General features: G+C 45.1%; 1 protein-coding gene across 6 annotated transcripts in view; it reads left to right on the forward strand.

Annotated features, from left to right (window-relative positions):
* SCAPER (S-phase cyclin A associated protein in the ER) overlaps window positions 1-25,585 on the forward strand; it is a 399,576-nt gene that overhangs the window by 130,748 nt on the left and 243,243 nt on the right. For all 6 annotated transcript variants that reach the window (XM_077472442.1, XM_077472443.1, XM_077472441.1 and 3 more), the window contains 5 exons: window positions 148-288; window positions 3,471-3,626; window positions 12,037-12,179; window positions 16,277-16,358; window positions 25,311-25,463. In XM_077472442.1, coding sequence (XP_077328568.1) covers window positions 148-288; window positions 3,471-3,626; window positions 12,037-12,179; window positions 16,277-16,358; window positions 25,311-25,463 — 675 coding nt within the window. The remainder of the gene's footprint in view (window positions 1-147; window positions 289-3,470; window positions 3,627-12,036; window positions 12,180-16,276; window positions 16,359-25,310; window positions 25,464-25,585) is intronic.

A 25,585-nucleotide genomic window follows, 5' to 3' on the forward strand; every position in this document is an offset into this window, starting at 1 on the left:
GTTTTACAAATTGTGGCATGCAGAAAAAGCAGGGAAAATATTTTGGATTTCTGACACTGTCCATATGTTTGGGTTGTTGTCCTTGGTATGAACTTTCTCTTGCAAAGAAAGTGCCTTGGTATCCTCATAGATGGCTTTATGTTACAGGAGAAGGAAGTAAAAAAGTGGAAAGAGGAATTACTCGAACAGAGGCGCAAAATGATGGATGAGAAGCTTCTCCATGCAGAATTTCAGAGGGAGGTTCAGTTACAAGCCATTGTGAAGAAGGCACAAGAAGAGGAAGCGAAGGTTTGTACATGCACGCAGAAATAGAAAATGCACATATCTGTATATGTATGTAAGTACAGTTGTGCTCATGAGTTTACATACCCTGGCAGAATTTATGATTTATTAGCCATTTTTCAGAGAATATGAATGATAACACAAAGACTTTTCTTTCACTAATGGTTAGTGTTTGGCTGAAGTCATTTATTATCAATCAACTGTGTTTACTCTTTTTAAATCATAATCACAACAGAAACTACCCAAATGACCCTGATCAAGTTTACATACCCCAGTTCTTAATACCGTGTATTGTCCCCTTTAACATCAATGACAGCTTGAAGTCTTTTGTGGTATTTGTGGATGAGGCTCTTTATCTTCTCAGATGGTAAAGCTGCCCATTCCTCTTGGCAAAAAGCCTCCAGTTCCCGTAAATTTTTGGGCTGTCTTGCATGAACTGCACTTTTTTGATCTCCCCAGAGTGGCTCACTTGAGGTCAGGAGACTGAGTTGGCCACTCCAGAACCTTCACTTTATTCTGCTGTAGCCAATGACAGATCCACTTGGCCTTGTGTTTTGGATCATTGTCATGTTGGAATATCCAAGAGCGTCCCATGCACAGCTTCCTGGCTGATTAATGCAAATGTTCCTCTAGTATTTTTTGATAACATACTGCATTCATCTTGCCATCAATTTTGGCCAAATTTTCTGTGCCTTTGTAGCTCACACATCCCCAAATCAGCAATCCACTTACGTGTTTCACAGTACGAATGGTGTACCTTTCATCATAGGACTTGTTGACTCTTCTCCAAATGTAGCGCTTATGGTTGTAGCCAAAAAGCTAAATTTTGGTCTCAAAACTCTAAATTACTTTGTGCCAGAAGGTTTGAGGCTTGTCTCTGTGCTGTTTGGCATATTGTAAGTGGGATACTTTGGGGCATTTGCATAGTAATGGCTTTCTTCTGGCAACTCAACCATGCAGCCCATCTTTCTTCACGTGCCTCCTTATTGTGCATCTTAAAACAGCCACACCAAATGTTTTCAGTCCTGTATTTCACCTGAAGTTATTTGTGGGATTTTCTTTGCATCCTGAACAATTTTTCTGGCAGTTGTGGCTGAAATTTTTGGTCTACCTCACCGTGGTTTGGTTTCAACAGAACCCGTCATTTTCCACTTCTTGATTAGAGTTTGAACACTGCTGATTGGCATTCTCAATTCCTTGGATATCTTTTTATATCCCTTTCCTGTTTTATACAGTTCAACTACCTTTTCCTGAAGATCCTTTGACAATTATTTTGCTTGACTCAGAATCCAGAAACGTCAGTGCAGGACTGAAAGAAAGATGCAAGGGTCTGTCAGGAATCCAGAAACTCATTGACCTTTTATACACACACACGCTAATTACAAGCAAACTGATCACAGGTGAGGATGGTTACCTTTAGTGGCCATTCAAACCCCTTTGTGTCAACTTGTGTGCATGTTATCAGGCCAAAATCACCAGGGTATGTAAACTTTTGATCAAGGTCATTTGGGTAGTTTCTGTTGCCACTATGATTTAAAAAGAGTAAACACAGTTGAATGATAATAAATGGCTTTAGCCAAATGCTACCCATGAGTGAAAGACAAGTTTTTGTGTTACCGTATATACTCGAGTATAAGCCGAGATTTTCAGCCCTTTTTTTAAGGCTGAAAGTGCCCCCCTCGGCTTATACTCGAGTCACCGCCATCTGCCTACCTGATCAGGCATGTCATGTAGACAGACGGTGGCCAGCGTGTCATAAAAACATACGGCGGCCATTCCAGTATTTAAAAGCCACGCCTCCTCCTTGTCTGATAGGCAGAACACTCAATTTCCCAGCAGTCAGTTTTCAGCCTATCACGGACAGCCTATCACGGACATCCCCTCATCCTCATACCTCAGACGAGGATGAGCGGATGTCCGTGATAGGCTGAAAACTGACTGCTGGGAAATTGAGTGTTCTGCCTATCACAAACGAAGAGGGGGCGCGGCTTTTGACTACTGGAATGGCCGCCGTATGTTTTTATGACTCGCTGATCGGTGGCTGCAGATGGGCACACGGAGGCATGCACAGGACACAAAGGATGAAGATTAGCACAGGTAGGCTGCAATGGACACAGGGAGGTATACACGGGACACAGTGAGGTAGGCAGATCTGCACAGGACACAGGGAGGCATACACAGGACACAGTGAGGTAGGAAGATCTGCACAGGACACAGGGAGGCATACACAGGACACACTGAGGTAGGCAGATCTGCACAGGACACAGGGAGGCATACACAGGACACACTGAGGTAGGCAGATCTGCACAGGACACAGGGAGGCATACACAGGACACACTGAGGTAGGCAGATCTGCACAGGACACAGGGAGGCATACACAGGACACAGTGAGGTAGGCAGATCTGCACAGGACACAGGGAGGCATACACAGGACACAGTGAGGTAGGCAGATCTGCACAGGACACAGGGAGGCATACACAGGACACAGTGAGGTAGGCAGATCTGCACAGGACACAGGGAGGTATACACAGGACACAGTGAGGTAGGCAGATCTGCACAGGACACAGGGAGGCATGCAATAGACACAGTGAGACATGCAGCTGCAGATGGGCATTGTTGACCCTCTTTGCCACTTACAGTAGCTGCTGCATTTCCCACCCCCAGCTTATACTCGAGTCAATAAGTTTTCCCAGTTTTTTGTGGTAAATTAGGGGCCTCGGCTTATATTCGGATCGACCTATACTCGAGTATATACGGTAATTTTTATGTTCTCTGAAAAATGGCCAAGAAATCATAAATACTGACAGGGTATATAAACTTATGAGCACAATTGTTTATCTTAAGGGATAAAACGTGCGTCTCCGAATGTAAAAGCTGAGCCATAGCTATTTAAGAATTAGTCTGCTTTGCATAATAGTTCAGCTAATTTTTGACATTGATGTACAGAAACTTGATTCCTTCTTGCAGAATGACTGACTGGAGCTAATCTGTATAGTGCAAGTTTTCTGTGTTTCACAGGGCAAGGGCTAATTTTCCAGTGCAGATGATTATGGGCATAATAGACAGATTTATTTTTTATAAATAATCATTATATGTAAAATGTAAGCTATATATATATATATAAATTAAATGTAAATATATAAAAGTGTAGCTTTCAAATACTGGACTGAATTTTTATCATGTTGCAGGTAAATGAGATTGCATTCATCAACACCTTAGAAGCTCAAAACAAGCGCCATGATGTGTTGGCCAAGCTGAAGGAATATGAGCAAAGGCTCAATGAGTTGCAGGAGGAAAGACAGCGACGACAAGAGGAGAAACAAGCACGGGATGAAGCTGTTCAGGTATTCACTTTGTACTTGTGGAATAAAATCTTCTTTTATTCAACATGCATTACTTTAAAGGGAAACGTTCCCCTGAGCTTTTGGATACACAGCAGTTCATTAGTTTTAGAAAGTTGCCTGTCATCTTAGAGGTTAATATGTAGTACTAAATAAATGTGTCCATGACATATTGAATAAATATCTGTGGTGTCCAGGGATAGAGCAATGCTCAATGCTCTGTTATAGGACTCTATGTTTGAATAAAAGGTAACAAAACCATTGATTTTCCACTACTTACTACCCAGTAATGACATCATGAAATTAAAAGGTAAAGGATATATCTTAATTGTATGGTACAGGACCCAGGCAACCTTTTTACACACCTTGGGTTATAGGCTCGTACCTAAAGCCCATGGTGTATGAATAAGTTGCCTGTGTCCTGTACTGTACTCCAATGTATGGAATTTACAGGTTAGTCAAAATTCCTGTTATCCTAATTGGTACAGTACAGGACACAGGCAACTTATCATGCACGTTGGGTTTTAGGTAAAAGCCTATAATCTATGGAGTATAAATAAGTTGCCTGTGTCCTGTACTGCACTCCAAGATCCGGAATTTAAAGGTAAGTCAAAATTCTTCTGCTTTGCTTGTTTTTTTTCTAATTCTTTTTATTTAAAGTTTTTAACAAAGTACGGTATAAAAATACAAACAGGATACAGCAGCAAATCATCAGGGGGAAACCCCTGTTCCAAAATGGAACAAAAAGAAAAGATAGAACAAAAACGGTGGTTACACCGGAACACGACTGTAGAGCTCACAGAAATGATCCAAAGTCTGGTCAAAGAGAAAGCAACAAAAAATAAATAAAGAGGGAGTGGGGAGTGTGCAATCAGAGGCCCAACCCCAGTGGCAGCAAACAGCCTCCGAGGGACATGGGAGATGACCTCCCACAATGTACACTTCAGGGCTACAAGAGTGGGGGCAATAGACTGACCAGTTTCAGGTGGCAGTTGCTTGCTTTCGTTTTGGTTTATGGCACTGTTATCTTGTATTACTAGTAACCAGGGCTTTTTTTCAGCCAGAATGGGGCAGAACGCGGAAGCAGCCCTCTTCTTTCCAGGCTGTCACTCAACACTGAAACCAGTAGAGGAAATTTTCTGTATTAATTCCTCCACCAGCTGTGTGCTTATGGCGCCCAGGGCACCTTCCCGACACCTGTTAATAAGTGCCCCGGGTCCAGATGCCGCAAGACTTTCTTCTGCGGCTTCCAGAGGTATCTTCTCTCCCCGCCTGCTGCCTGTCAGATCTGTGTAGCACGAGCCGAGTGAAGCGCTGTGAAAGTCCTCCTCGGCTCTGTGTACACTGATGATCTAACAGGAGACTCTGCACAGAGGAGACTGCGCAGTAGAATGTTCTACCTAACAGAACAGAGCCGGCTGCACTGTTCTATTGCCATGAAGATAACATGTGTGCTATAAACTATGAAGAGGTGAGAGAGCTGCGATGGAGAAGGGGGGGAGGGGTGGCTGTGCAGAGAGACAGCTGTGGAGACGCTGAGGTTGTTCTGCAGTTGTCAGACCTGGGGATGAAGAGGGGGGGATTTAGGTTGGGCACAGTGAGAGCCGTGGGAGAGCTATATATTAAGGGGAGCTGTAGATAGGGGTGCAGAGGTGACATGTGGAGGGGCAGAGAGATAGTCTGTGGATGGGTTGTGCAGAGGTGAGATAGTCTGTGGATGGGGGTGCAGAGGTGAGATAGTCTGTGGATGGGTTGTGCAGAGGTGAGATAGTCTGTGGATGGGGGTGCAGAGGTGAGATAGTCTGTGGATGGGGTGCAGAAGTGAGATAGTCTGTGGATGGGGGTGCAGAGGTGAGATAGTCTGTGGATGGGGGGCACAGGTGACATGTTGACAGAGGGTGAGCTGTGATACACACGCCTCAGCACTGCACAATATGTACTCCTGTGTGTTATGCACTCCTGAGTCCAGTACTCTGTGTTACACCTTACTGAATCTTGAATTGTGTGCAAAATTCAGTTCTGAGCCTTGACTACACCCTTTATTTGGCACTTCTCTTCCTCAAGCAATGGTGAGATTGGGGGTGGGAGGGGATGTGGTTTGTGGGCAGGGTTGGGGTCGGAAAGGGGGCGGGGAGTTGACTGGGGAAGGTGGGTTGCTGCACCTATTCTCTGAGAAAAAAAGTCCTGCTTGTAACAAATTTGCCTTAATTTGTACCTAAACTCAAAACGAAAAATGTAATATATATAAGCTAGTGTTATTTTTTTTAGTTTAGTTTTTAGTTTTAGTTTTTTTTTCCATCTGGTGATCCTGCTGGTAACATACCTCCAGTCCTAGGATGACAATGCTCTTTCATGCATACAGAAAAAAAGACTAGGGAACCCCATTCCTCTCCTATTGTCTATAACATTGAGTGGCATGGTCCTGTAGTCCTTAGATATAACTCTAAGGCCGCGTACACACGGGCGGACTGTTCGCCCAACCTTGTTCGGCAAACAGTTTCATCAAACAGTCCGCTCAAAATTTGCATGAGCGGACTTGCCCACACACGAGCGGACTGTTTGACGAACAAGGTTGGGCAAACAGTTCGCTCAACTTTTGAAATGAACGGACTCGCCCACGTAAGGCGGAGGCAAATCCGCCCATTTCGAGCGCGTGTACAGGTAGGCGGGGCCCGCGAAGGAGACGTCGCGGGCTCCGCCGCCTGGAATGGGCTTAAAGGGGAACCCCAACGCCGAAAAAAATCGGCGTGGGGGTTCCCCCCAAGTCCACACCAGACCCTTGTCCGAGCACGCTACCCGGCCGGCCAGGAAAGGGGGGCGAGCGAGCGCGCCCCCCCTCCTGAGCCGTACCAGGCCGCGTGCCCTCAACATGGGGGGTGCCTTGGGGAAGGGGGGGCCGCGCGGCCCCCCCCACCCCAAAGCACCTTGTCCCCATGTTGATGAGGACAAGGGCCTCTTCCCGACAACCCTGGCCGTTGGTTGTCGGGGTCTGCGGGCGGGGGGCTTATCGGAATCTGGGAGCCCCCTTTAAGAAGGGGGCCCCCGGATACCGGCCCCCCACCCTATGTGAATGAGTATGGGGTACAATGTACCCCTACCCATTCACCTGTGAACTAAAGTACAATAAAAAACACAACACAGAGAAAAAATATTTTATTGCACAGCTCCGGGGGTCTTCCGTCTTCGGGGGTCTTCTCGCCGGACTCCTCCGCTATGTGTGTGTAGCTCTTTTGCTAGCGGAGGAGTCCGGCTTTCTTCCTCCCCGCCGCCGGCCTCTTCTCCCGACTTCGGGGGTCTTGTCCCCCTCTTCGGTTCTTCTGCCGGGCCACCGCGCCTGGTCCGGTGGCCCGGTCTTCTGTCGCCGTCTTCCGTTCTTCTGTCGCCGCCTTCGGTTCTTCTGCCGGGCCACCGCGCCTTCTTGTAGCTCTTTTACAGGCGGTGGCCCGGTCTTCTGTCGCCGCCGCCGCCTTCCGTTCTTGTTCTTCTTCTTGTTCTTCTTCTTCTCCTGGAGATGTTGACTCGACGAGCTCTCCGGCCGGAATGCCAGAGCCGCGCTGTGCGGTCACTTATATAGTGACAATGGGGCGGTGTCACATGGTATATGTCACATGGGTTGGTCACATGGTGTCCCCGCCCCCTTACGATGTCATAGTCCCCATGTGACATCAACCCATGTGACCAACCCATGTGACATATACCATGTGACACCGCCCCATTGTCACTATATAAGTGACCGCACAGCGCGGCTCTGGCATTCCGGCCGGAGAGCTCGTCGAGTCAACATCTCCAGGAGAAGAAGAAGAACAAGAAGAAGAACAAGAACGGAAGGCGGCGGCGGCGACAGAAGACCGGGCCACCGCCTGTAAAAGAGCTACAAGAAGGCGCGGTCGCCCGGCAGAAGAACCGAAGGCGGCGACAGAAGAACGGAAGACGGCGACAGAAGACCGGGCCACCGGACCAGGCGCGGTGGCCCGGCAGAAGAACCGAAGAGGGGGACAAGACCCCCGAAGTCGGGAGAAGAGGCCGGCGGCGGGGAGGAAGAAAGCCGGACTCCTCCGCTAGCAAAAGAGCTACACACACATAGCGGAGGAGTCCGGCGAGAAGACCCCCGAAGACGGAAGACCCCCGGAGCTGTGCAATAAAATATTTTTTCTCTGTGTTGTGTTTTTTATTGTACTTTAGTTCACAGGTGAATGGGTAGGGGTACATTGTACCCCATACTCATTCACATAGGGTGGGGGGCCGGTATCCGGGGGCCCCCTTCTTAAAGGGGGCTCCCGGATTCCGATAAGCCCCCCGCCCGCAGACCCCGACAACCAACGGCCAGGGTTGTCGGGAAGAGGCCCTTGTCCTCATCAACATGGGGACAAGGTGCTTTGGGGTGGGGGGGCCGCGCGGCCCCCCCTTCCCCAAGGCACCCCCCATGTTGAGGGCACGCGGCCTGGTACGGCTCAGGAGGGGGGGCGCGCTCGCTCGCCCCCCTTTCCTGGCCGGCCGGGTAGCGTGCTCGGACAAGGGTCTGGTGTGGACTTGGGGGGAACCCCCACGCCGATTTTTTTCGGCGTTGGGGTTCCCCTTTAAGCCCATTCCAGGCGGCGGAGCCCGCGACGTCTCCTTCGCGGGCCCCGCCTACCTGTACACGCGCTCGAAATGGGCGGACTTTCCGAGCGGGAACAGTCCGCTCATTTCGAAAGTACAGCGGACAAGCCCACACACGGGCGGACTGTTCGCTCAAACACAGTTTCAGCGGACAGTTTTTCGGAATTTCCGAAAGACTTTGTCCGTCCAACTGTCCGCTGAAACTGTCCGCTGAAAGCCCACACACGAGCGGACTGTCCGCCCAAACACTGTTCAGCGGACAAGGTTGGGCGAACAGTCCGCCCGTGTGTACGCGGCCTAAGGCCGCGTACACACGCGCGGACTGTTTGCCCAACCTTGTTCGTCAAACAGTTTCGGCAAACAGTCCGCTCAAAATTTGCATGAGCGGACTTGCCCACACACGAGCGGACTGTTTCAACGAACTGTTTGCCAAACAGTCCGCTCAACTTTTGAAATGAACGGACTCGCCCACGTAAGGCGGAGGCAAATCCGCCCATTTCGAGCGCGTGTACAGGTAGGCGGGGCCCGCGAAGGAGACGTCGCGGGCTCCGCCGCCTGGAATGGGCTTAAAGGGGAACCCCAACGCCGAAAAAAATCGGCGTGGGGGTTCCCCCAAAGTCCACACCAGACCCTTGTCCGAGCACGCTACCCGGCCGGCCAGGAAAGGGGGGCGAGCGAGCGCGCGCCCCCTCCTGAGCCGTACCAGGCCGCGTGCCCTCAACATGGGGGGGTGCCTTGGGGAAGGGGGGGCCGCGCGGCCCCCCCACCCCAAAGCACCTTGTCCCCATGTTGATGAGGACAAGGGCCTCTTCCCGACAACCCTGGCCGTTGGTTGTCGGGGTCTGCGGGCGGGGGGCTTATCGGAATCCGGGAGCCCCCTTTAAGAAGGGGGCCCCCGGATACCGGCCCCCCACCCTATGTGAATGAGTATGGGGTACAATGTACCCCTACCCATTCACCTGTGAAATAAAGTACAAAAAAAAACACAACACAGGGGAAAAAATATTTTATTGCACAGCTCCGGGGGTCTTCCGTCTTCGGGGGTCTTCTCGCCGGACTCCTCCGCTATGTGTGTGTAGCTCTTTTGCTAGCGGAGGAGTCCGGCTTTCTTCCTCCCCGCCGCCGGCCTCTTCTCCCGACTTCGGGGGTCTTGTCCCCCTCTTCGGTTCTTCTGCCGGGCCACCGCGCCTTCTTGTAGCTCTTTTGCAGGCGGTGGCCCGGTCTTCTGTCGCCGCTGCCTTCCGTTCTTCTGTCGCCGCCTTCGGTTCTTCTGCCGGGCCACCGCGCCTTCTTGTAGCTCTTTTACAGGCGGTGGCCCGGTCTTCTGTCGCCGCTGTCGCTGTCGCCGCCTTCCGTTCTTGTTCTTCTTCTTGTTCTTCTTCTTCTTCTCCAGACGATGTTGACACGTCGCTCCCTCCGGCCGGAATGCCAGAGCCGCGCTGTGCGGTCACTTATATAGTGACAATGGGGCGGGGTCACATGGTATATGTCACATGGGTTGGTCACATGGGTTGATGTCACATGGGGACTATGACATCGTAAGGGGGCGGGGTCACCATGTGACCAACCCATGTGACATATACCATGTGACACCGCCCCATTGTCACTATATAAGTGGCAGCGGAGCGTGTCCCTGGCATTCCGGCCGGAGGGAGCGACGGGCCCCGCCTACCTGTACACGCGCTCGAAATGGGCGGACTTTCCGAGCGGGAACAGTCCGCTCATTTCGAAAGTACAGCGGACAGGCCCACACACGGGCGGACTGTTCGCTCAAACACAGTTTCAGCGGACAGTTTTTCGGAATTTCCGAAAGACTTTGTCCGTCCAACTGTCCGCTGAAACTGTCCGCTGAAAGCCCACACACGAGCGAACTGTCCGCCCAAACACTGTTCAGCGGACAAGGTTGGGCGAACAGTCAGCCCGTGTGTACGCGGCCTAAGAACAATATAACTAAATAGGCAGCACAAGCACAGAGCAAGGGAAGTCATTAGCTCACTATCATGGCAAGATCAACAGGTATTTTCTGAGCTTATCAAACAGATATTAATATAATGCTTTTGATTGTACAGTAGCTCACAAAAGTTAGTACACACTCACATTTTTGTAAATATTTTATTATATCTTTTCATGTGACAGCACTGAAGAAATTACACTTTGCTACAATGTAAAGTAGTGAGTGTACAGCTTGTATATCCGTGTAAATTTTCTGTCCCCTCAAAATATCTCAACACACAGCCATTAATGTCTAAACCACTGGCAACAAAAGTGAGTACACCCCTAAGTGAAAATGTCCAAATTGGGCCCAATTAGCCATTCTCACTCCCGGGTGTCATGTGACTCGTTAGTGTTACAAGGTCTCAGGTGTGAATGGGGAGCAGGTGTGTTAAATTTGGTGTTATTGCTCTCACTCTCTCATACTGGTCACTGGAAGTCAGCATGGCACCTAATGGCAAAGAACTCTCTGAGGATCTGAAAAAAAGAATTGTTGCTCTATATAAAGATAGCCTAGGCTATAAGAAGATTGCCAAGACCCTGAAATTGAGCTGCAGCACGGTGGCCAAGATCATACAGCAGTTTAACAGGACAGGTTCATCTCAGAACAGGCCTCGGCATGGTCGACCAAAGAGTTCACATGGTCAGTGTCATATCCAGAGGTTGTCTTTGGAAAATAGATGTATGGGTGCTGCCAGCATTGCTGCAGAGGTTGAAGTGAGGGGTCAGCCTGTCACCTGTCAGTGCTTAGACCTTACACCGCACACTGCATCAAATTGGTCTGCATGGCTGTCGTCCCAGAAGGAAGCCTCTTCTAAAGATGATGCACAAGAAAGCCCGGAAACAGTTTGCTGAAAGCAAGCAGACTAAGGACATGGATTACTGGAACCATGTCCTGTGGTCTGATGAGACCAATATAAACTTATTTGGTTCAGATGGTGTCAAGCATGTGTGGTGGCAACCAGGTGAGGAGTACAAAGACAAGTGTGTCTTGCCTACAGTCAAGCATGGTGGTGTGAGTGTCATGGTTTGGGGCTACATGAGTGCTGCCGGCACTGGGGAGCTACAGTTCATTGAGGGAACCATGAATGCCAACATGTACTGTGACACACTCAAGCAGAGCATGATCCCCCCTTCGGTGACTGGCCTGCAGGGCAGCATTCCAACATGATAACGACCCCAAATACACCTCCAAGACGACCACTGCCTTGCTAAAGAAGCTGAAGGTAAAGGTGATGGACTGGCCAAGCATGTCTCCAGACCTAAACCCTATTGAGCATCTGTGGAGTATCCTCAAATAGAAGGTGGAGAAGTGCAAGGTCTCTAACATGCACCAGCTCCATGATGTCGTCATGGAGGAGTGGAAGACTCCAGTGGCAAAAATAAGGCAGTGCTGGAAAAAAATGTTGGCCACACAAAATATTGACACTTTGGGCCCAATTTGGACATTTTCACTTAGGGGCGTACTCACTTTTTTTTACCAGCGGTTTAGAAATGAATGGCTGTGTTGAGTTATTTTGAGGGGACAGCAAATTTACACTGTTATACAAGCTGTACACTCACTACTTTACATTGTAGTAAAGTGTCATTTCTTCAGTGTTGTCACATGAAAAGATATAATAAAATATTTACAAAAATGTGAGGGATGTGCTCACTTTGTGAGATACTGTATGTATAGAAGACAAAAAAGGAGCATATAAGAGAAGTCAATTCTTAGAGTTTAAATATCTTTTAATAAAGTCCCCTGAGAATTTAATGGCACTATACACGGGGAAATGTTCAGGTAATAATTACAGGTGTGCTACTTTCATGCTATGTGTAGGAACGCAAAAGAGTGCTGGAAGCAGAACGCCAGGCCCGCGTGGAGGAGTTGCTGATGAAGAGAAAGGAGCAGGAAGCCCGTATAGAAATGCAGAGACAAGAAAAAGAGCGTGCAAGGGAGGATGCAGCTCGGGAGAGAGCTAGGTATGTAGCTACATCATTTACTGTAGGCACTGGCATGCCACTCACTTGTGAATATGTAAAGTAAAAGTCTCGTTTAGTGCACTCCCCTCTGATGTAGAACTGTTTTTATGCAATTCATGCTTACTAGCATTAGAAGCATTTTTAAGACAAAAGTTATTGGTGGTTATATTTTTAAAGTCTCCAGGAATGAGTTGCTGATATGATGTCTGCAAGGCCTATAAAAGAGTGTGGTGAAATATTGACTGGTGCTGGTAAGAACTTGGGTCACATGCATTTTTATTTGCATTTAAGTAACCATTTAAAAACACAAACCCCAGATCTTTGGATGAAAAATGAGATGTCTTACAGCCAATAATAGAAAAATGAGATAATTGTTTTGAAAATCCATAGATCTCTTCCCTGAGTGTAGATAATTTATAAGTTAGAGAAATTGTCGTCTGTTTCTGTCGATCGGGCCAGTGTTTGATTACCTATGGCTAGGCGTGTTTGAGCTTAAATTGGAAAGTTTTTGATAAAGAATTGAGTGATACATTGCAGTCCATTCTTTACTAATCTGCTGCATATAGGGTAAATTGTGTGTTTATATAAATTCTTTGATATCTTTGGTTCTGCAACTTCTGCAGCAAATACAAGACAATTTCAAAAGCCAAAATCTAACAGGGACACAAACAATAATAAAAACTTTATACATTAAAAGACAGTTAGAGAGAACACAGAAGAATGCCTACCCAGAAAACAGCTAATGTAGGAATTTATAGGTACCACACCAAAAAATATTAAAATTAGATAAACTTTATTCAAAACATTCCATAAAAGTAATTTAAAAATAGCCCCAAGGAGGCAGAACAACAAAGATAAGTGGATGTACACTACTGTGTTCTGCATGTTGCTGGTTATTGCACAGAAGTGATATTTCAGTGATACAGCTAGAAGCCAGGGAAATTTTCCCTGATGGGATTCCAACGCACAATTATATTCTACGCATTTCGCGGGAAAGAGCACAGAACCTGGAAGCTAGCAGTGATCACTGTAGTAGCAGTGTCTACTACAGTGATATCCAGTGCCCATGTGCATCGGGTAGGTATGGAAAATGCATACTTACATAGGGCCAAGCTGCACCAATGTAATTGTGCAAAAATATGCATGTTTAAACTTCAGCTTTAGTTCTTGTTTCACATGACACCACAGGCAGGATCACAGACAGCAAAAATCAAAGGTCCTTACTATACCCCACTTTATTGTGATAGTGCTGTCTTTGTGACACCAATCACTTCCCCGGGGGGGGGGGGAACCAGACAGCTATAAAGCTGACATTTACACAGTTTGTTTCAAAAGAGCAGTTTTAAAGCGCCCTGTTTCCTCTGAAATAACTGAAGTCAAAGCACCCATGTGAAATAGGAAGCTTCATGCTTACCTCTCCTGTGAGCATTGTGCCTTTGCTATCTAACGCTTCGGGCTGTGTTGAATAGCCTGTCCTGTGCCAACCTTCACCCTCTCCTATAGTTATATAGGGTTCAATAAGTGCCCAGCAGAGAATATACTAATCCAGCACCAACCAGAGATCTTCAAGAGAGTGCAACTTAAACACATTTTCTGCCGGAGAGGTAAGTATAAAGCTATTTCTTTTACAGGGTTCTTTGGCTTTCATCTTTTTTTAATGACAACAAGGCCACTTTGGGTAAACTTTCACTTCAAAACAATCTTAATAGCTCCTGTGACTCACCAGTGAATGTAAAGTGTACATAAATATATTTCTAATTACCTGTCTTCCAGCTTGCAGAATGCTAGCAAGAAACTCATAAATAATACAGTATACCTCTAAGTACTGGTCTTTTTTTTTACCCGCTACTATTGAGGACCAGTTAAATGACACTAATATAAAGGGAAATTTCTCACCAGTTCCATAATCTTTTGTGTTAGTTTTTTGTTATCATTCATATGCTAGTTTTTGTGTTATCATTGCCAAGAAATAATAAATTCTGCCAGGGTATGTACTTATGAACACAACTGTATGCACAGCAGGTAAAAAAAAGTATTGAACACCTCACCATTTTTCTTGGTAAAGATATTTTTAAAGGTGCTATTGACATGCAGTTTTAACCACATGGCAATAACAACCCATGCAATCTATGCATATAAAGAAACCAAAACAAATAAGTGTAGAAGTTAAGTTAGTGTTTAATAAAATAGAATGACACCGGGAAAAAGTATTGAACACATGAAGAAAGGAAGGTGCAAAAAGGCATAGAAAGCCAAGACACCAGCTGAAATCTATCAGTAATTAGAAAGCAATCCTACCCCTTGTCAGTGCAAATTAATATCAGCTGGTTCAGTCTCAACTGATGGCCTATAAAAAGGTGTCTCATTACCAAGGTGTCATACAAGAAACATCTCACAATGGGTAAAAGCGAAGAGCTCTCTCAAGACCTTTGCAACCTTATTGTTGCAAAATATACCGATGTCTTTGGTTACAGAAGGATGCCTAAACTTCTGAATGTTCCAGTGAGCACTGTTGGGCCATAATCTGGAAGTGGAAAGAACACATTTTCACCATAAACCGGCCACGACCAGGTGCTCCTCGTAAGATTTCTGACAGAAGAGTGAAAAGAATTATCAGAAGAGTTGTCTAATGGCGCATACACACGACCGGACTTTTCGAGGGACTAAGTCCGACGGTCTTTTCGACGGACTTTCGGCGGAGCTCCGACGGACTGTACGAATGAATGGACTTGGCCACACACAATCACTCCAAAGTCCGACGGATTCGAACGCGATGACATACGACCAGACTAGAATAAGGAAGTTTGTAGTCAATAGCTGCCCTAGCATCCATTTTTGTCAGTCGGACTAGCATACACATGAACGTATTTCTCTGTCCGACGGAGTTCCGGTGGGAAAATGTAAAACATGTTCTATTTCTAAAGTCCGCCGGATTTTTGGCAAGCAAAGGCCTGATGGAGCCCGCACACGATCGAATTGTCCGACGGACCTTTGCTGTCAAAAAGTCCTGTCGTGTGTACGTGGCATTAGAGCCAAGGATCACTTGTAGAGAGCTTTAGAAAGACCTGGAATTAGAAAGTACAATTGTTTCAAAGAAAAAAAATAAGTTATGCACTCAACTGCTATGGCCTGTATGCACGCTCACCACGCAAGACTCCAGTGCTGAAGATAAAGCATGTTGAAGCTCGATTAAAGTTTGCTGCACAACATTTATACAAGCCTGTGAAATATTGGAGGAATATAGTGTGGTCAGAAGAGACCAAAATCTTTGGATGCCATAATACACACCATGGTTGGTGGTCAAATAACACTGCACGTTCCCCCGAAAACACCCTCATACTAACAGAGATGTTTGGGTGTGGGGCTGTGTTTCAGCATACGGTACTGGCAAACTTCATATCATTGAAGGTAGGACGAATGGAAAAATGTACCAAGACATTATGCATAAAAATCAGCTGCCATCTACCAGGGTGATGAAGATGAAACAAAGGTGGACATTTCAGCAAGACAATGATCCCAAACACAAAGCCAAGGAAACCTTTAATTGGTTTCAAAGAAAGAAAATAAAGCTGTTAGAATGGCCCACCCAATCACCTGACTATGGAAAGAACTAAAGATCAGAGTTCATAGAATAGGCCCACGGAATCTTGAAGATTTTAAGAATAGACCAAAATCACACCTGAGCAGTGCATGCGACTAGTTTCTCCATACAGGAGGTGTCTTAAAGCTGTCATTACCAACAAAGGATATTGTACAAAGTATTTTAAGTAATACATTTCAATTAGCGTGCGCAAGACTTTTTCCCTGTTTCATTCCATTTTATTGCACATTAATTTCTGAACTTATTTGTTTTGGTTTCTTTGTATGTATGGATTACATGGGCTGTTACCGACATCTGGTGAAAAGTTCATGTCAATAGCACCTTTATAAATATCTTTATCTGAAAAATGATGAAGTGTTCAATACTTATTTTACCCATTGTGTATATATGTGTGTGTGTGTGTGTGTGTGTGTGTGTGTGTGTGTGTGTGTGTGTGTATATATATATATATATCCAAATCCATTAATTGATGATTAGTATTACTTCTTAATTACAGGGACAGAGAAGAAAGGTTGGCTGCCCTGACAGCAGCACAGCAAGAGGCAGTGGAAGAGCTGCAAAAGAAAATCCAGCTCAAGGTTGGTATGAGAGTCTCAGATACTGCAAGCACCATGGGCAGATATGTTGTCTGCTACTGCAAGCCAAAATGATGATTTGGCTTCGATGGAGTTAATGTAAGCTACCTATGTTTTCTATTTAGTCAGAAATTAAGGCCCGAGGACTTTTCCTATTTATTATATGGGAGGAAACTTTGAAAACATTCCCTTACCTAATTTCATAGCGTAGAAAGCAAGATATTGGGAACAGATAAGCTGCATCCAGCCCACCTAGTTTGCGAAGGAAGGACAGGACATATCATTTCGTACACTGGAGTAAACCACCACGGAGACTTGAAGCTTTTATTTGGAGCCCCTCCCATAATGATCCCCATGCCTCAGGCCAGTCTTTCCCTCTCTAGATGTTATCTGTGTGTGTCTGTGCACAGAGCGCTCTCCAGCAGACTCCTGTGTTACTGCTTCACCGCATCCTGGCTTTAGAATCAATTAGCATTGTTAGACTGCAGATTACCGCATGACCTCTCAAGTACTACTCACTTTTCAGAACTACAAGCCCCCTTTATGCCATCAGAAAAGATTTCTGGTTGTGATTAGGGGGATTGGGGTACTGTGGAGTGCTGTGGAGGCAGTCTGTCTGTTTGGAAGCTTGGACACACAACTGTTGTGACAACAGGGCTGAAAACTTTAATTCCAGCACCTTGCATTGACTGCTATGGCTTCAACCCATTTTACTTTTAGTGTGAAAAGTTTGTACAGATCCGTAACTAAAGTTATAGCAGTGTATTTAACACTTTCTCTGGAGTTTGTAATTTTGACAGATGTATATTCAAGTATGTTCATTTTTCATTACCTGTTTTAGTCTTATTAAAGAAGAAGTATGGGCTTTAAAAAACAAAAACAAAAAAAACATACATACAGTAAGGGAAAAAATATTTAATCCTCTGCTGATTTTGTACATTTGCCCACTGACAAAGAAATGATCAGTCTATAACTTTAATGGTAGGTTTATTTTAACAGTGAGAGATAGAAGAACAACAAAAAATCCAGAAAAATGCATTTTAAAAAAGTTATACATTTATTTGCATTGTAATAAGTGAAATAAGTATTTGACCCCTTTGCAAAACATGACTTAGTACTTATGGTAAAACTTTTGTTGGCAGAGGTCAATTGTTTCTTGTAGTTGGCCACCAGGTTTGCACACATCTAAGGAGAGATTTTGTCCCACTTCTCTTTGCAGATCCTCTCCAAGTTATTAAGGTTTTCAAGGCTGACGTTTGGTAACTCGAACCTTCAGCTCCCTCCACATATTTTCTATGGGTACTAGGCCACTCCAGTGCCTTAATGTGCTTCTTCTTGAGCCACTCCTGTGTTGCCTTGGCTGTGTGTTTTGAGTCATTGTCATGCTGGAATACCCACCCATGACTCATTTTAAATGTCCTGGCTGGGGGAAGGAGGTTCTCATCCAAGATTTGATGGTATATGGCCCTGTCCATCGTTGCTTTGATGCCATGAAGTTGTCCTGCACTCCCAGAAAAAGACCCCCAAAGGGTAATGTTTCCACCTCTAAGTTTGACGGTGGGGATGGTGTTCTTGCGGTCATAGGCAGTATTCCTCCTCCTCTCCAAGCACGGAAAGTTGAGTTGATGCCAAAGAGCTTGATTTTGGTCTCATCTGACCACAACACTTAAACCCAGTTCTCATCTGAATCATTCAGATGTTCATAAGAAAAGTTCAGATGGGCCTATACATGTGCTTTCTCGAGCACAGGGACTTTTCAGGCGCTGCAGGACTTCAGTCCTTCACAGATTGTTTTACTGGTGACTAAGGTCCCAGCTGCCTTGAGATCATTGGCAAGATTCTTCTGTGTAGTTCTGGGCTAATTCCTCACTGTACTCTGGGGCGGCACAGTGGTGTAGTGGGTAGCACTCTCACCTAGCACTAAAAAGGGTCACTGGTTCAAATCCCAACAATGACACTACCTGCCTGTGCCTGTGTGGGTTTCCTCCGGGTACTCCGGTTTCCTCCCACACTCAAAAGACAAGCTGGTAGGTTAATTGGCTTCTGTCCAACACTGGCCCTATTATATGAATGTGAGTTGGGGACCTTGGATTGTGGGCTCCTTGAGGGTAGGGACTGATGTGAGTGTGTGATGTATGTGTGGAGTGCTACGTAAATTGATGCCACTATATGGGTACCTTAAATATATATTAGATGAGCATCTTAATGAGACACAATGTACAGGGATAGGGACAATTGTAGACGCTCACTCAGGTTGAACTGGTTGGACTTGTGTCTTTATTCAGCCTTACTATGTAACTCATGGTCATTGAAACTCCATGAGGTGAGATCTTGCATGGAGCTCCAGACCAAGGGAGATTGATGGTTATTTTGTGTTTCTTCCATTTGCAAATAATCGCACCAACTGTTGTCACCCTCTCACCAAGCTGCTTGGCAATGGTCTTGTAGCCTATTCCAGCCATGTGCAGGTCAACAATCTTGTCCCTGACATCCTTGGACAGCTCTTTGGTCTTGGCTATGGTGGAGAGATTGGAATCTGATTGATTGATTGGACAGGTATCTTTTATACAGGTAGTGCTCCTAATCTCAGCTTGTTACCTGTATAGAAGACACCTGGGAGCCAGAAATCTTGCTGATTGATAGGGGATCACTCATTCTTGGTCTGCTCCAAGCAAAGAGCAGTGACTGTCAGTCACTGCTCTCCGCTCTGCCCCTCCAGCTCTCAATGGAACTGCTGGCATGACTGGCTCTGGCTCTCAGCCGCATGCTGAATAGTGGAGCCAGCTGTCAATCGGGCAATAGCCTGCTCTTAGCTGACACTGGGTCACAGGAGGACAAATGTAATTGTACTGCTGAGACCCACAGGAGAAGCATGGCCAAAAAAACTTTGGTCATACTTCTCTTTTAATGCAATGCTCTTTTAAGGGTTATACAGGGGGTCCCCGAGTTACATATATCTGATTTACAAGTGACTCCTACTTACAAACAAACGGAGATAACAGGCAGTGAGAGGAAATCTACCCCTAGGAAGGGTAATTCACTCCTGTAAGAGTTATAATGGCAAAAAGATGTCTCCACTGAAGCCTTATCACCAATCCTTGTTTCCACAACAACCCAACATTTTTTAAATCCAATTGTCGCAGAGACACAAAGTGAGGCAAAATCTTCTAAACAGGGGCACAGACAGCAAAACAAATGTTACAGAAGTGTTAACCCTTCCCTATGCTATCCAAAAAAACTTTAAAATTATTTTTTTGGCTGGGGCTTCACTGAAAAAATTTACCTGTTCCGACTTACAAATTCAACCTAAGAACAAACCTACAGACCCCATCTTGTTTGCAAACCGGGGACCTCCTGTATTCATAAAAGATTTCCAGAGCTATTCATCCACTGAAACTGTATGTACATTCATCCTGCGCGAATGGGGGAAAAATCAAATGTTACTAAGCTATTCTCTCTCCAGGATAAATGTGATTTATACTTCAGAATTGCACAAATCAGGAAAATACTGTATTGTAGCCACTGAATGCAGCTGATGATCATAGGAAAAAATACTTATTTACTATGATGACCATCTCCATCTAGTGGCAGTAATGCTTTATTTACTTGATTATCTCTAATCTGTGTGATTGAAAAACATTGGATCTGGAGAACAAAATAGCCTCATAACATTTGTTGCTCCCATTCACATTGAACAAATGTACACGCGGTTTTGGAGGACGAATAGCTCTGCCATTATTTTATAAGTACGCCCTGAAATGTATTTTGCCTATTTCACTAAATTTTAACTTTTTACTGCAGCATAGAATTATACATGCATATAGTTTTCTCTTTGTCCCTCTGCAAAAGGGGCATGACAGTCAGCATGGTCACTGCTGATTCAAATGCCTCGCCACGCCTAGTCCTACACCTTGCATTGGTGCATTCTAATGTCAGGGTGTTCATTATAGAGCCTGCTGTATGAAAGCCAGGCAATAAGCTGGTTTGTCCCATGCAAAATGCAGTAAACATCAAAGGCTAGGGAAACTTTGTTGCTAGACCTTTTGATTGATTGACTAGCGATTGTATGAAAGCTGTCAGCACATCTGAACCAGTCAGTCCACACATGATCCAAATAAACTAATAAGAAGACATATAAACAATTTGCTTATTATCTGACCCCTGCTACTCATCTGAGAACAGGCTGGCTGGTAAGGTAACCTACCTCACCTCAGAAGATATCTATCACTTCTAAAGTACTCCTGCCTGCATCTAAATTAAATAATATTCTTTCGAGGGGTCATGCTATCACTCATTGGGTGATGTCTTATATTGAAATTGGTGGTGACCGGACCAAAGACACCTGGAAAAAAAGGTAAGTATATTGATCTTTTTTTTTTAAAGAAAGGCAAGGGATGTTCCAATCGGAAAGGAGGAAACTGAGGTGAGGGGCAATTCCTAGGCCCAGAGTTGGATGTTAAGAATCTACTGAAAAATGAGCACCTTTTCAATAATGTAATGGGTAATGTTGCCTTGATTGTTGGAACTGCTTGCCCCAAAGAAATATGTGTAAACTGAGATAATTAACAATAATATAGCTTTTATATGCAGCACCTCGCTGCATGTAAGTCGCAACTTCATACAAAAAAGTCAACCAGTTGACAATTGATAATTTTATGCTAGGAGATTACTGGGCAGGATATCAGCCGTTTTTTGGAAAATGCTACTTCTCATTTCACTTTAATATTCTGATAATCTCTTGAACCCTTCTGCTTATTTTAATGTAATTGTTATTAAAACATTTTTTACATAAATAATCAGCATGATCAGACTTTAAGCCCTGGTTCACACCTGTGCGGCTGCAGATCAGTGTGATTTGTACCTCCGATTTCATTGTGGCTTGCGGCTTTGTTTAACAGCAGTTTATGCAAATCGCAATAAAATGGATTTTTATTACAGCTTATCTGTAAAATCCTTTTCTTGGAGTACATCATGGGACACAGAGCCTTAAGTAATTACTGAATGGGTTATGGGCCACCTTCAGGTGTTGACTCTGGTATACCCAATCAAGGAAGTTCACTCCCTATATATAACCACCTCCTCCTTCCAGGAGCACATCAGTTTTTGTAGCAACGCAATATACTTAAATCCCAAAAGAGGGGAGGGACCTCTGTGTCCCATGATGTACTCCAAGAAAAGGATATTACAGGTAAGCTGTAATAAAAATCCTATTTTCTTTATCGTACATCCACCTGATAAAACATTTTTGTGAATGTATGCACTGAAAACCAAGTTGCGGCCTTATAGATCTGAGCCATGAAGGCCTGGTGACGCACTGCCCAAGAAGCACTAACCACTCTGGTAGGGGGAACCTCTAAAGCATAAGTTTGAATTATAACTTGCCGAATCCACTTAGCAACAGTGAATTTTGATGCTGCCTGTCCTCTCAGGACCCTTTGGTAGAATAAGTAAGACATCAGTCTTACGAATCTGAGCAGTTGCCTTTAAATAGATTTTCCCTGCTCTCACCACATCAAGACAATGTAGTGACTTTCCTTCCCTGGAACATTGTTTTTGAAAAAAACAATGGCAGGACAATATAGGTGAAAACCTGAAAACACTTTTTTCGCAAAAAGCCTAGACGAGGGCGTAACACCACTCTGTTTTTTTAATGAATAATCAAATATGGCTCTTTTCAAGAAAGAGCAGCCAATTCTGAAACCCTCTTTGCTGAGGATATAACAACCAAAAATACCAGCTTCCTTGTTAGAAGGACGAAGGGAATATGCTGTATCAGTTCAAATGGGTGTTTTTGTAACACTGATTTAACTGGTGGATTAATCTGCATCGTCCCTTGCATAAAAACCCCAGACTAAAGAATGCATAGCAAGCGGTCTTTGAAATAAGATCGATAAGGCTGAGACTTGGCCCTTAATAGTACTCAGGGCCAATTTCATCTCTACGCCTATTTGTAAAGAACCCAAAGAAGGGACCGAGCTTTTCAGCTGACTCTGTTAAGGGTAGCATGAAAGTGGAATGAACCATCTCCTTAAGAGTTTGTACCATCAATCTCTCAGATTGCGAGGTTACATAAGGTTCATCAATTGTTTCCTCCGCAGAGGAAAAATCGGCTTATTTTTGTACATGATCGCCTGAGGGTAATACCTCATCCTGTGCCAACTGTTCCCTTGGTAAAGGGTTTGAGGTGGGGAAGGGGGATCTAGCACACTTTCTATCCCTTTGGATGGAGGATGCGATTAAAGCTGCTAATCTTAGAGGAAGAGGCATCTTCAGTCACGAATACAGGAGCTGAAGTGTGAAAAGCAGTTGCACCACCATCGGTTCCAAAGACTCAACCTGGCTTGCCATGTCAGGTATCTCCAGGGAGGATAATGTGTGGGGGCATGACTGGAGTTCCCAGCGCCTGGGAGTGGAACCTTTGGTGCCTTAGTAGTATCCTTGGAAGCCATAGTGCTAAGCACAAAGCAGAGGTACTCTAATGCCACGTACACACGACCGGACTTTTCGAGAGACTAGGTCTGACGGACTTTCGGCGGAGTTCTGACGGACTTTCCGAATGAACAGACTTGGCCACACACAATCACACCAAAGTCCGACGGATTTGAACGTGATGACGTACAACCGGACTAGAATAAGGAAGTTCATAGCCAGTAGCCAATAGCTGCCCTAGCGTCGGTTTTTGTCTGTCGGACTAGCATACACACGAGCGGATTTCTCGGTAGGAACTGGGTCCAGTGGAGTTCCGGCGGAAAAATTTGAAACATGTTCCATTTTTAAAGTCTGTCAGATTTTTGCAAATCAAAAGTCTGCTGCAGCCCACACACGATCGAATGGTCCGCAGGAATCGTTCCGTCGGACCTTTGATGTCGAAAAGTCCGGTCGTGTGTACGCGGCATAAGAACTGTTCTATTTGCAGAGCAATAGTAGGAAAAACAAAGACAGCATAGATTAAACTAATGCTAAACAATAATGTTTTTTCCTGTACTGAAAATGCCTGTGTAAACCCCTCGCGTGCTCCAGCGTTCCTGTGTCCTGTGGCAGGTTATGAAACATGCGATTTATAAATAATTTACACAGACAAAAAAAAAAAAATTTTGAAAAGTTTAATAGCACTTTAGGGTGCAGTGTATATACAAAACAGCTTGACAGAAAATAATATCAGTTAGACGCAGTATAAAAACAAAAGTCTTAGCAGCTTGGCAGTGTGCAAATGGGCAGTCATAATTTAAAAGCTTTCTTTTAAAAAAAGCTGTACTGTTAAGTTTTTAAAGGCATACATTTGTTGAGTTCTTAGTTGTTTTTTTATTTTTACAAAAATGTGCTTATCTTAAAGCGGTAGTAAACCCGCAATTTTTTTTATTTTTTTTTAACACCTGCAAAGCAAAAGGCATAATGAGCTAGTATGCACCGCATACTAGCTCATTATGAAATACTTACCTTAGAACGAGGCCCCGACATCAGGCACGATCCACGCCGAGGGAGCTGACATGCTCCCTCTGCGTTTCTTCCGGGTATCGCGGCTCCGGCGCTGTGAGTGGCCGGAGCCGCGATATCGTCACTCCCGCGCATGCGCGCCGGAGATTTCTTTCCGGCCGCCGGCCACTGCCGGATTTTCAGGCCGAGAATCCCCTCGTGCGCATGCGCCGTCAGCGGCGCATACCGAGGGGAATATCTCCTAAACCGTACAGGTTTAGGAGATATTTTTTTTACCTACAGGTAAGCCTTATTATAGGCTTTCCTGTAGGTAAAAGTTACAAAAAAGAGTATACAACCACTTTAAAGCACTTGTTGACCCCAAAAAAAGATCCTGTTCCCCTAAGGCATTTTCTACAGCACAGTGCTTGTGCAGTGTCATTGGCCCCCTGTAACATCTAAAAAAAAACTGGCTGATCCTGCCCCTATACCCCCCCCCCCCGTATGCTGACTACGATATATCAGGGCTGCTTATCCCTGATACCGTAGTCATCCGTACGTGCCTCTGTCATCCACAGCCTGCTATCTGTCATCCATACGTGCCTCTGTCATCCGCAGCCTGCTATCTATCTCCTCTGTGCTCTCTCCCCCTCCCCTCTCTGTCCGTCAGCTTGTGACAGTGCCTGCCCCCACAACTCCTGCTGCTCAAATAACTTTCACATCTTCATACCACCCCTCTGTGTTCTAATCCTGTGTGAGTGATTTATATAAAAAAAGTCTGCTATACCCCATTTCACAACTCTTCTCAGTGATCACATGATTGGCTGGCTCTCTCTCACCTCTCCTCTCCCAAGGAATGTCAGCGGAATATCTCTGAAATTAGGTATAGGAGGCTTTTTTTTAAATATAAATCACTCACACAGGGGCACCCAGGATTTAGGACGGGTTCATACTGGTACGACAAACGCTCCGACATTGGGAGCTCATGTCCCAGGACCAATTTAGGACTGATGTCGCAGAGCAAAGTAGGATGAAAGTCATACTACTGTCGTGTAGTATACTGTGAACCCGGCCTAAAACACAGAGGGCATGGTATGAAGATGTGAAAGTGGCTTTAACAACCACTTTAACCATATGGTACATGACACAGGAAGACCATGGGTTGTATGCACCTACTTGCAGGTTATTGGACCCTGGCAAAGCTTTGCGTGGCATGCCCCCTATAAAATGCTCATAACTCCACCTACTCAGTGAGGCCAAAACCATTCTTTAATTAAAGAAGTTGTGCTGTTAAATATTTATAGATACACATTTGTTGAGTTCTTAATTTTTTTGTACAGCAAAATTGCTTTTTATGGTATTCTTTGGTATTCGCGTCTAGGGTTACGGTGGTCCCTAGACCAATTAAGTCTGTATTTCTTTCACTTGTATGCACTAGTTTGTTGTATTCTTACTGCTTCCTATAGTGTAAATATCATTGTAATAGTCCAATGTAAGATAAGCTTGGTGGCTCACAGTTTTTATTGTCATGTTTCTGTACAGCATGATGAGAGTGTACGAAGACACCTGGAACAGATTGAACAGCGGAAAGAGAAGGCAGCAGAGCTGAGCAGCGGCAGACATGCAAGCACAGACTACGCTCCTAAACTCACCCCATATGAGCGAAAAAAGCAGTGCACTCTCTGTAGTGTAATGGTGAGTGACAACCAGATTACTCCATACCAAATCTTGTGTCATCTCTTTATATTACTGGACTTTTTTTTTGGTACTTGCTTGCAGAACGGTTTCTTTTTCCACCTTGGCTTCTACCAATATTT

Source organism: Lithobates pipiens, unplaced genomic scaffold (genome assembly GCF_037356315.1).
Source record: "Lithobates pipiens isolate NorthernLeopardFrog02 unplaced genomic scaffold, aLitPip1_a1.2 Scaffold_8, whole genome shotgun sequence".
In the NCBI taxonomy this organism is placed as follows: domain Eukaryota; kingdom Metazoa; phylum Chordata; class Amphibia; order Anura; family Ranidae; genus Lithobates; species Lithobates pipiens.